The sequence below is a fragment of the Rhamphochromis sp. 'chilingali' genome (genome assembly GCF_963969265.1).
Source record: "Rhamphochromis sp. 'chilingali' genome assembly, chromosome: 17".
NCBI lineage: Eukaryota > Metazoa > Chordata > Actinopteri > Cichliformes > Cichlidae > Rhamphochromis > Rhamphochromis sp. 'chilingali'.
The window spans coordinates 5228472-5241170 of NC_137944.1; the positions used below are offsets into that span (position 1 = coordinate 5228472).

The 12699-nt window shown below is 43.1% G+C and overlaps 1 protein-coding gene across 1 annotated transcript in view; it reads right to left on the reverse strand.

The window, feature by feature from the left end:
* Positions 1-372: 372 nt before the first annotated feature.
* The window catches only part of LOC308385240 (transcription factor E2F3-like), an 86537-nt gene continuing 74210 nt past the window's right edge, over positions 373-12699 (reverse strand). Inside the window, exon 7 of the mRNA XM_080864054.1 lies at positions 373-1344. Coding sequence (XP_080720180.1) covers positions 1328-1344 — 17 coding nt within the window. The 3' untranslated portion in view covers positions 373-1327. The remainder of the gene's footprint in view (positions 1345-12699) is intronic.

Consider the following 12699-nt stretch of genomic DNA (forward strand, 5'->3'; position numbering starts at 1 on the left):
CCTAATTGCAGTTAAACAGTACTGCATTAGAAGCTGGCCTGAGCACACAAGGATAGGATGGGAGTGAAGATCAGGAGGACACTGCTACTGACCGCACTATTGCTTTTCAATAAGGAAGAGAAATGTAACAGTATAATTCACTTTGAAGAGGTTTTCTCTTGTAATACAGTCCTTGAGAGTCAACAAAAACAACCAATTTATTAACTTGAAATGCCCATCCCAGGCATTTCCTGGTGACTTATCATGTTTTGAAGTGGGACACGACCCAGTGACTCGGGAACGCAGGCTTTCTCATTGGAGGGTAGACGGTGAATGGGGTCACGGGATCCGTCGCAGATGGTGCAACCCCTCCTACGACCAAGCCCCGCACACCCCCGTGACCGACCCCGTCCCCCTCCTCCGATGCTGAAATCACGCTGCGTGCTAAAATGAAACCTTAATGGGAAGCTTCATGGGTTATTGATCGCGAGGGTTGACCATTTTATCATGTAGTTCAGCGGTTCTATTTTTTTCATAAAGGCCTGATTGCTTTTTTCCAGTCAGAGGAAGAAAGGTTTATTCGGCTGTTCACCGTGAAAAAAACGAATTTAAAAGCCGGGACACGTGCACGCAAACACGCACTGTCTACTTTTTCAACATCCTGTTTGTCTTTGACTAAACTCTTTTCTTTATGACTGTGGCTCTTTAGCTTCTAGCTCAAAAATCCCCCCCTCAAAAAAAATAAATCAACGCCTACTTGTGCTCCAAACGTTGCACTGTTGCAGGTGTTTATATACAAAACGGTAGACTTTGATACCAAATGACAAGTTTTATTTTCCCTTGACAGGCAATTTTACTTTTTCTAATTACAAGCCGGAGCCTGGAGGCAGCAAATATTCATTACTTGACAGCTAAAACTCTTATTACCGTGATTAAAAACAGAAGAGTTTTGCACATTGGGAATATATATTTCCATGTTCAATAAATCATCCTGTGGATGCTGAAAATCACGCTGTGACCCCCCTCCAGTAATTTTTGAAATGAGTAACAAATCCAGACGTGTTGGCAACACTATGTAGATAACAACTTTTAGCAGAGACTTTCACCTGAATTAACTCATTCTGGGGACTGAATCTAGGACCTATAGAGTGTGCCAAAGATGCTCCTATGAGTTTTAATGCTGATTGCTGACAGCCCAATCATCATCCCTTCTTTTCCCCTTGTCGTATTACTCAATCACCCTCCCCCATCCACTCTGCCATCTGCCAGGGTCCGACCAGAATGGGCGTTTGAAGGCTGATATCCACACTGAAGGTCTCAATGATTCGTGTGACGTTGACCACACTCCTCAGCTTACTGTGAACTCTGCAAAACAAGCATAAAATATTCACAGCAAATAGTTAGTATGAAATCTGTTCAACACGAAGAAGTGAAAAACTTAACATGTGGTTTCTCACAAAGAGTACATAAAACACTGTAGTTTCTTAGGTTGTAAAATGTGTTTTCACAGGAATCGTCACAAGCAGTAATATCTCAAGAAATGTGGACAAAGAAAGTGATATATTATTTTCATATGAACACATCATTCACACTCCTGAAGTCTGCATGGAAGCCGCAGAACCCTCTTTGTGATTGATTTTAAATGGCAACAAGCCAGCAACCACTTGCCAACTAGTTGGGGACTTCACATTTGTGGGGTTGCAGACCAGTCTCGCGGCCTGTGTTACTGAGGCATATTTACAGCCCGTTCTCACTCCTGACGCGTAATATACCAATGATTTTTCCGATCTCATAATATAGGAACGTGTTGGATTCCCGGAAGCATAATATACCGACAGTTTGTCACCTAGCATAAAATGTTATGCTTTGGAGTGAGAACGTGTTGATATTTAATGTTTTATGTAGACCAAGGGATCACCAGTAGGGCTGAAAAATCCATCAAACTGGCAAAAACTGCAGTTCCTCTTATGGCCACTTGAGGCTGGCAACAAAAGAATAATTTGACCCCTGTCATGGCCTGGGTCTGTTGACCCAGAGCTCATGTATTTTTGGTATGTTTTTCAGTATGTTATGTTTTTGGTGGTTTTCTCTCCCTTTGTCCTTTCTCCCTGTGTTCTCCCGGAAGTTTTGGGGTCGCTGAGGGGACGGCGACCCGGAAGTGTTTCCGCATTGGAGGCTGCCCCACCTGCCGCTCATTAGCCTTCACCAGCTGCAGCTGATGGCCTCATGAGCAGCGTCTTATTTAAGAAGGTGGCGGAGCTCCAGTCGGCGCGGGATTATACTCCCGACTCAAGTCGAAACTGAGTCGGGAGTCAGGAACGTCGTCATGAGGGGAAATCACGGAGTGGAATCGGGTTTTTGGAGTTGTCACCTTTTTCACTGTTATGGACACGTGCACTGTGTGGGATTCATAGGGGAATCGCCACAGGAGTCACAGTGCCAGAATTGTATATAGTTGTTGTTTCTGTCCGCTCACTACAAATAAATCCACTATCCTTCACTAGAGTCTCGCGTTTGGGCCCTACTTTCTCTACAACTCCACGGTCTGCCATCGCAGCCCGTGACAACCCCGACATATTCCCAGTTTAAAGTGCTTTGTTGCATCACAGCCTGGGATGACACACGGTTCTGGCCTGTAAGGGTAGTTTACAGTCTATGGGTGAACATTTTTCTAACCTATCCATACTGATACAATAGTTAGAGGCAGAGTCGTTATGATTGACAGGTGTCCCAATGTAGGCATCTGTAGCTGCTATCTGTCTGTTAGGTCTTATCTCTATTAAGTGAGACACTGAACTGGATCTCTCATCCGTGTCTGTGGTGTCAGTGCCTTCTGGAGCATGTCTAATGAAAATATCTGGCAAAAAAACACTGCTTGCTAGTTGGTACAGCCTGCCCAAGAAGTTTGGTGGGTAAAAATCAAATATTTTGCTAGATACTACTTAGCACTAATGGCAGATATGCATGTCTGTGTATGCACTTGTATAATTTATGACTGTACCTTGCTAACCTAGCCTTCTACCGTTAGCTGAAAACTTAGCACTCCAAATCTGGTTCCAACAACCAATGCGTCTATCAATGAAAACATTAACTTTGAGGTTTCAAAACAAAAAAGTCCCAAACCAATGAGTAACACCACACTGGCTATTTCCATCTTTTATATAGAGTCTATGATTTTAGCCTACCAGTCAGTGATAATATACAAGTTTTTGCTGTACCAGCTGCATTCACAATAATTCAGATAATGAAACTGAACAATTAGAGAATGACCAGTTACATCACCACACCGTCATCGAGCAGAGACAAACTGTTAGCAAGCTAATGCTTCCTCTGATGCCGTGACAAAAAGCTAGCTATATTGTTTCTGACATGCAGGTTGTAGCAAAAAACCCTTAGCAACTGCTGAGTAGATTATTTTTGCCCTCAAGACACATGAGGATTGTGAACATGAGTGATGACCCAGCATTCCAACTTGTGTAATGAATAAAGGCAAGCCTATACACTCACTTATAGCCAGGCAAGTTAGAAATACCACTTTGTTAGTTTTTGCAAGGAGCCGTTGAGGCATTAATCTTCACGATTATCGACTGTTTTGTATAGAAATTCCAACAAAAGCCTCAGTGGATACTATAATTCTCTGCCTTGATGATTACTTCAACAAAAAAAATGCAAATTACGCCAGAAGTGCTAAAAGTCTTAAACATGCTTGTGAAACCTTTAACAATGCTGGTCTGTGCTCATCGGCAGCTCTTCTACAACAGTGAATTTAGGTGGCTACAGGATTAGTGTTTAATCACAATTATGAACTTTGAGTGGCGTGCTACCAGGCTAAGTACTACACTGATGCTAACACTGGTCAAAACGGGAGTCGTTTTCAGATATATTTGATTAGTTTAACAACTGCATCACTGAAAAACAGAAAATGGGAATTTCTAGAGAGAAAAAAAAAGAGTCTTTAGTTAAACTCTGGAAGCCTCTCCTCTATGTCAAGAGATCCGTTTCAACCCAGCATTTGACTCGGTTGTCACATGTTTGCAGAAGACTTTCGCAGAGAGCCCACAACATGGGAACCTTTGGATTGTGGACTCTTTCTCTGCGGATCCAGTTTTACAAGACAAAGATCTATGAGAAAACGACAGCCTGCAGCTTATACAAGCTGACCCTGCTTTACTCTGGATACTGGCTGCCAGTCAATATCCCTCTCTGTCAGAACAGGCAATCACTTCTCTTCTTTTTGTTTCCTCACCACCTATTTATGTGAGTCATACTTTTCCATTGTGACTGTCAAAAAAAGGAGCAAATTGACAGCAACTTTGAAAGCTACTCTGTGTATCAGCACATTACACCACAACATGATCCCATTACATGACAGAAGCAAACTCAAGTGTTTTACTGTGGGAAATATTTTTTTGTTATGTTTTTCTTACTTTTGGGAAGGTGGTCTTTAGAAATCTTTGATGTTTTTAACAGACCCTCATTTGATTCACAGGACTATTGTGGTGAACTGGTGTAAATATAAAAACTAAATTGCTGTAAACCAGGGTTTGCATCTAAAACGTAATATGTTTGTCCATAGCAAGCTTTTCCACTGTTTTTATTTCCATCTCACGTCGGCAGATGGGGTTGTCATGGGGTCGGCCAAGTTTTTAATCACAACACCCAAGTGTGGAGCTTTGGGATCTCTGTACTATAAGAACAATATGCAGCGTATGTTTAAAGAGGTGCAATATGATGGCCTCTGATGCTTTTAAGCTTAAGCATGGGCTGCTGAGCTACTTTCATGTAATGGCATGTTTAATATCTATCCTCACCTGGGTGTGTGTTGAGTCTGCTTTCTGTTATGTAGTGGACAAGCACAATGCTTTCTGGGATTACAAAAGGATTACACAAGAAAGTGAGTTTCTTTATTAAATGCTCCCTGCTCTCTCTAAGGGCAGTTCAAACAGAAAGAAACAGCATATAAGGTGTATTAACATTACAAAGACCAATAAAAATGTCATAAAGTCAATAGATTAATAAATAAATAATGTAAAAGTGTCCCTCAAAGGTCTCAGTGAAATCTACAAACAACCTTTGGGTCTTTATCTTCGGCTGTTCATAACTGTATAAATGTATGTTGAACATCCTACTGAAATTTTCTGAAAACCTGGCCTCTGATTTTTAAATAGATTTTTAAATGAGCAGTAGATAGATAGACATATGGATAGTTAGATAGATTACAATGTTAGATAGTGCAGGAATTTATATATTTACAACAGCTATAAAAAATAAAGAAAGTTAAGTTAGCTACAGGGAGGAGGCCCCGGGGCAGACCCAGGACACGCTGGAGAGATTATATCTCTCGGCTGGCCTGGGAACGCCTTGGTATTCCCCCGGATAAGCTGGAGGAGGTGGCTGGGGAGAGGGAGGTCTGGGCCTCTTTGCTTAGGCTGCTGCCCCCGCGACCCGGCCCCGGACAAAGCGGATGAAAATGGATGGATGGATGGATGGATGGATGGAAGTTAGCTACAAACAATGTAGCTAATGTAGCTATGTTAAACAGCTGACTTTTAGGCTGACTTTAAGGCTTGTACCAGTCAGGTTAACATTTGAGAACAGTTTAATACTTAAGTGCTGTTAAAATGAGAGCTTCATTGAACTCTGAAATACCTCTTAAAGTGTTGCTCAGCATTATGAACATTGTTAGCGTTAGCATTAGCAAAGCTGTGCACCTCTCCGTTTGCAGTCGTGCTGTGTGAAATTATGTGTCACCTCAAGCGGGTAAAGACGCCACAATGTTGTTGCAAAGGACTATCTTTTTACGAAATTAATCTTATTATCGATTAATATCAGAGTATCGATTTTTTTGACAACCCTCTTTTGCATGCCTAAATGCTTTGAGTTGTTGCCATGTGATTGGCTGAATAGATGTGCTGGAGAGTAGCGGAGCTGACCGAAGAGCGTGGCTAATAATTATGCTGCAAAAACATAACCTGTATGTATCATGACAGCACAGAACTGCAGTACCAGAGTCCAGTTGCTAAAGGGATAGGTCTGAAGTCCAGACCCATCACCAAATGAAAACCTACTGGCACATTAAGAAAAATACATTAAGCAACTAAGTAGCTAAAATTTGTCTTTTAGCCACAGGATCCACACTTTTTTGTATAATTGGTTATACTTTTCTGCATTAAACCCTCCCTCCTTTCCTTGTGCTAAATTGCAACACTCTGTTTTCCACTTTATTTCGAGAGCACCGTCATGGACGACCCGGGTGAAGGATGCTACTAAACTGTGTCATCAGTATTCAGTCTAAGCGTTTCCCAAAGACAAAACTGACTGTGGTACTGATCAATTTCCCAATAAATATGTGCTCAATCAAAGCGCCGCATATCCATCATACGAGAGACAGTGACACGCTGATGAATGATTTTTAATAAAAAGACCAACACCAGCAGACTTATTCGTCACTCCAAGACTCTCCCCCACCACTCAAAAATCATTTGCACCCAAGTGTAAAGCTCTGCTGCCCCCTTCCATCATCTCCACCCGCCGCTCCACTCCTTCTCTTCTCATATCCTTTCCTCTTGCTTTACTGGTCTCTCCCGAAGCTAAACCCTTATCATAGTAACCATCATCATCCCCTTCACAGACCCCGCCCTCGTTCCCATTTCTATCTTCAGTGGAGAATGTCGATCTGATTATGGCATTTGATCTGCCCCGAACAAACAAGTACAGCAGGAGGTTGTATGCACTTTTGTTTTGTTTTTTTCATCAAGTAAAGTGCTCTTTAAAGAGCAGAATGAATAACATTGGGACATGGTCTGCTTATAGTAAAACATAAGAACCTTACCAGGAAGCATAACCTCGCTAACATCCAAACTCCAGGGACTTGATGATAAGTCTCTAATCCTCTGTTTATGTATGTGGCTTCAATCAGGTCGCAGTGGTGAGAGTGTTTGTTTGTGTGTGATACAATGTGTCTGAATCTGATAGAATTTGAGTCACCCTGCCTGGACATGGGGGAATATTTACGGGGGAGGGGGGGGAATGCACGTGCTCAGAGACAGAAACACAAACAGGTGTTCTGTTCAAAACTTTCTTTGCGTGCAAAATCTGAAGCAGGAAAGGAAAATGTTAAAAAAAAGAAAAAAGTCAAAGACAAATAACAAACAGCTGAAGCTGATTCTGTTATAGTTTGGATTGGGGACAGATTACTGGAATATTAGGATGGGATTAACCGGCCAGGTTAAGCTTTTTGATCGTCAAATAAATATGGCTTAGGAGCCGCAGACGAGCTGATGTCACATGGAATTAATCCATCCATGATTTTGCTATGATTTGGAAACTCTTGGGTAATCCACTCATGAATTTAATATGCTGTCAGCGTGGTGGGGCTGTGTGTTTGTGTGTGGAAGTGACTGGTGTCTGAACATGTGTGCATATGAATCACTTTTAACACAAGTGGCTCTGTGTGGAAAACAAACCCATTTTACAGACTGCATCAGGGGTGGCTGGTTAATGCGGGGGCCGCTGACCTCTTTCATTTATACAGACAAAAACAGGCTACTTAAACATGATCAACATATATTACTTATAGCATGTATAATTATGAAATAAGCCTTGGTTTTCAAATACATTTGTTAAAATAGTTTTTTAATCATATTTACTCTTCCAGCCACGATAACTAGTGATCAGACTGCAAGGACCTCTGGCCTTGAACAACACGCACTGTACCCGGCCCCCATGGTGCCTCCTGCAGGTGTTTGTGCCCAGCCAGCCCGTTCTCACTCCCAACGCATAATATACCGACAGTTTGTCACGTCTCGAGTTGTCCATGGGAAAGCGAAAGGTGACCTTCCGCGTTCTTATGCTACGCGCCAGACTGTGGATGAAACCGAACAGAATGATGCTCCCACGGTAACACACGTTCCAGCCGTGTATTCCAGCCCTAACGCTAGCATTAACGCTAACCTTAACCACCATATTAATCATGTTAGATAGTGTTTTCCAAAGCGATTTAAGTAAAATGAACGTACGTGTGTAGATTCATTAAAAACGGTTCTCATGTTTCCTCATTTTTCCGAACTCGTAATATAGGGACATCTTGGGTGGCCAGAAGCATAATATACCAATGATTTGTCACCTAGGGTAAAACTTTATGCTTTGGGAGTGATAACGTGTTGGCTAAGCAAGGCCCCATGGGCTCTCCCTTAAGCACCCTACCCAGGCCTGGCTCCAGGGTGGAGCCCTAGGCTACGTCCACACTAATGCGTTTTTGTTTGAAAAGGCATCGTTTTTGGCCTCCTGTCCACACTGAGACGGCATTTTCCCCAAAGAAAAACGAGCGTTTTGAAAACGCTCTCGAAAACACATACATTTGAAGACGGTACTTTCGCGTCGCAGTGTGGACAGCGAAAACGGAGACTTTCGGAAACGATGATGCATTTTAGTCATGTGATGCAGTCATGTGACCATGAGAGCATACCGGAGAGCATTATACAGCAGTTGTTTTGTTTGCTCTCAATTCTGACAGCGCATTAAAGATTAATATCAGTCTGTACATGCTCCAGATAGCTTTTTTTTTCCAATTCTTTAATTCTCACTCACTTTTGCAACTTTGTACTTTTGTGTTACTCGCAGCAACAACTCCACCTCATTGTTGGTCCATTTAAAAAACTCGGTGCTTTTCCTCAACATTTTGCCGCGAGGTTTCATCTTCTTGCGTTTCACGCATGCGCAGTACTGGAACGTAAGCATTTTCGGCCGTTTCAATGTGGACGCACAACTCTGTAAAAACGACTGAAAACACTAGTTTTCAAATCTATTTGAGCTAGTGTGGACGTAGCCCTAGTAACCCTATCCCAGGCAGGCTAGACTGTCCCCCTTAGTTTACCTCTCGCAGGCGTCACCTGAATCACTTTTCATCTAATACCTCGCCCAGGACCAATTTGGCAAAAACCTCCAGACAGCATAGCCTAAGTAATATACAACCAATTTAGTCACATTTATACAGCACGTTTCTAGTCTTACTGGCTACCAAAGTACTTTAGAGTACAATAAAGGTAGGCAGATTGATACTATTGCGATAGAATCAATACTTTCTTTCTATGCTTTAAGTATTTGGAAATCAAACATGCACAGGAAAAGCTGAAAGTTGTGTTTTAACTAATCAGTGATGGAAAGTAAAACTCACTGGTCATTAAAATGTGTTCAGAATATTCAAACTGATGCATCATCCCATACATCATGACTGACTGCTCATAAGTATCAACAACTCACCCATTTTATCTACCTCACATCCATGACCAGTTTAGAACCTGAACTAAGCTAATAGCATATCTTTGGGAGGAAGCAGGAGTTTCCAAGAACACCACACAGTCACAGGGAGAACATGAAAACCCCACACAGCGAGGTCCCAGTCGGGGTTCAAACCAGTAACCTTCTTGCTGGGCAGTGACAGCACCACCACCACCCTGCCCAGCTTGCAAGTTTAACCAGTTTGATAGCTAACAGTGAAATGTCACATGGTTGCAAAATCTGGCCCTTCACTTACACAATATATCTATGTTAGAGAAGCAGACGGTTCAAATGAGGGATAAATTCATTTTAAATGTGAAAGGACAGAGCCGTGAGGTTACTGAACAACTCAAAGTACACATGAGCAAGTAAGTGTGTCTGTAGCTCTGTATAATGTAATGTTTATTTTCTGGGCAATTGAAAGGCTAATCCAGCTGTAATTTCAACATTCTGTAAGTGTGACTCAGTTCAGTCTATTTGTTTTTCTGTCTGTTCGTGGATGACAGAGGATATCTGTGAGCGATAGAGAGGTGTGTGTGTGTGTAATAAATAGGAGGGATGCTGATGTGCGTGCCCGCTGGCTGTAAATGATTACGTGTATCTCATTTTTTAATGTTTTCTGTGTATGCGTGAGTGTACATGGGAGGGGTGTGTTTTTGTTTTTCTATATTCACATCTGTGTCAAAGCTCCCCCCCACCAACATACACAGATACCAGCTCCGAGCTCCAAAATCCCCTGAAAGCTTTTGATCCTGCACAAATGTGGAACTCCTCATTCTCTCTCCTTTTTCCTCCCCTCTCTCCCTCTGTTTCTCTCACACACACACTGTCTGCCTCTTTCTCCAAAGCAGCATTAAAACTCACTCGTGTCCACGTCTCTCCTGACTGAGGAAGTGCTCACTGCTTACTGCACCTATATCGCAAAAAAATCATGGACAGATCGCGGCTGGCTAGGGTAAGGCTCTGCAAGATGCCCAAGTGTATTTGTGACAACTGCCTCGTCTAACGCCAGCGTTCCCCCATCTTCAAAAAGAGACCTAAAAGAAACACATGGGAGTGCAGGGGGTGGGAGGAGACCGGCACTTGGCCTATAGTCCCCTCGGAGACTCATCCTTCATCCCGCTACCGCATCCCAACAGTTTCAGTGTGCACCGTGCATGCATTCCTAATAATGATGAAAGTGACTGAGGGCTGACCTAAAAATGTCACTACAGGAAATTGGGGGGGAGGGGGGGGGGGGGGGGCAGACAGTTAGTCGAAGCAAAACAGAAACAAAGCAGGTGAATATTAAAGTGTAGTGGGATTGGGGGAGTAGAAGGAAAAATGTGATGGCATTAAAGTTTTTTTCTTTTCCTCCAGCAAATTATCTTCCTTGTGTGCACTTGGGACACAGTCAGGGAGCAAAAAAGCCCCCCCTCCCACACACACACACACACACACGCACCCCTCCTCACGCGCTCATACATATATTACACATTTGCTAGAGCGAATTTTTCTTTTGCTGACTTTACATTTAAATGAGAGAGGGGGATTATCCTAATGTCTGACGCTTAGGGCACAAGTGTGGCATGCACACCCCCTCCGCATGTGCAGAACGGGACGCCGGTTGTTCCTTTTGTTGCCATGGCGACAGACGGCCAATGAAAGCACAGCGGGGTAAATCTTGAGTCAAAACATTTGGCGCGTTTTGAGCAAGGTAAGGAGGGTAAAAGGTTTTAATCTTTTTTGGGGGGTGGGAGGAGGGGGGGTTGTTTCAAGTTTTATTGGCAGTGTGAGCAAGATTGGGGCGGGGAGGGGGTGTACATGCACATCCAGATACTCACAGCCCGGCCCTATCTCCACCTCAGCCCCCCGCCCCCAACCCCCGCCTCTCTCTCACTCCTCACTTCTTTCTCTTCCTTTCTCAGGCAGAGAGATGGAGCAGAAAGTGGCGTGTAATTACATCCTAATCTTTGGCTGGTATCTGCTCTGCTACAGGGGCTGTTAGTACAGAGAGCTGTCAGGGACACACTAACACACAGAAACACACACCTCCAGAGATTGTGTCCAGAAGTCTACACATTAAATCTGTGCTTAAATGGCTGTGTGTGTGAAGTCACCGCTCGACTGATAGAGGAGCGTGTTCTAAGAGACAGATGGGCGGCTGATTTGACTCCAGCATGTATGTATGGATGCATTTGGTTATATAATTGTACTTTTGACATACAGCAACTCTGCCTCAGTTTTATAAAGGAAAAAAACCTGATGTCCTCTACATTTGCGATGTGCACACGCTCATTTTCTAAGTCATCGAATCATCTAAGTCGAGCGAGTGATCTCATAGTCCAAAGTGGTCATTCAGTGAGGCTGTTCGTACGTCTTCCATGCAGACGAGGAAATGCAACCAGTCTCCACACACATCCAGGCCAGCCGGCGCATCATATCGCGCTTCCCCCAAGCCCTGACGATATATATACACGGTTCTACAGCTGAGGGGTCTTGCATTATACATGCAAAGCTAATTTGTTGTGCACACACATGCAGCACGGAGTCAGTCACAAAAACACACGCATGAAAACATGCACTTAACTCCATTTAAAGTGCACGGAAGTTGTTAAAAGTAGGCCAGGGCTTGCCGAGGCCGGAGAGTGTAAACAAGTCCTGATCAGTTTGGTTCCATTCCAGTGGAAGGACTCTGAATTAAACATAACATACACTAGATCTGTTTATCCAGGGGCCAGGCACAGACCTCGGGCTATGTTCAATCAATCTGGCTGCAGATTAAATCAAAGGGTCGCTCTGCATATACAGTACTGCTGCTTATACTGCCAGGTAAACTACCATGGGGGGGAGTGTATTTTATCTGGGAAGTGCATCAAGATGTCAACATGTGTACATTTGTTAATTGGCATTCTGAAGCGGCATTGACTTTATAATGAATGCAGTGCAAGGCTGAAAGCAGGCTCGAGCACGAAAGCTGGAGCTTTTTTGTTTCCTTTTGCTCGACACATTATTTTATGTTTGAGTAATGCACGCACATTTCTCAGTTGTTTTGTAACTCCTGCTCAGTAAGCAGCTTAACGTGCACTAAAGTGATTCATTAACACGTTCCCCCTCAGGAGTTATCGCGGCGTAATTAAGGCAGGTCGCAGCTTATCTGTTGACCAACAGGTCCATTGTCGCTATCCGGCTTTGTTAAATAAGGATCAGGACCAAAACATATTAAATACAGCTTGCAATCAACTAGTGGTAAGAAAATTGGTTGAAGTACTTGGTATTAAGTAAAGTTAATAGTTTAGTGCTTTGACCGTCAAATCATTTTAAAGATGATTTAAAATGCAGAAACACACAAGTGTGAGCAGCAAAAGAAATCATGCATGGATTGCATATGGCTGCTTCAGTTACAGTGCCCAGGTGCCGTTTGTAATGCGTGAGTGTCATTTGGAATGGAGCCACCGTTAA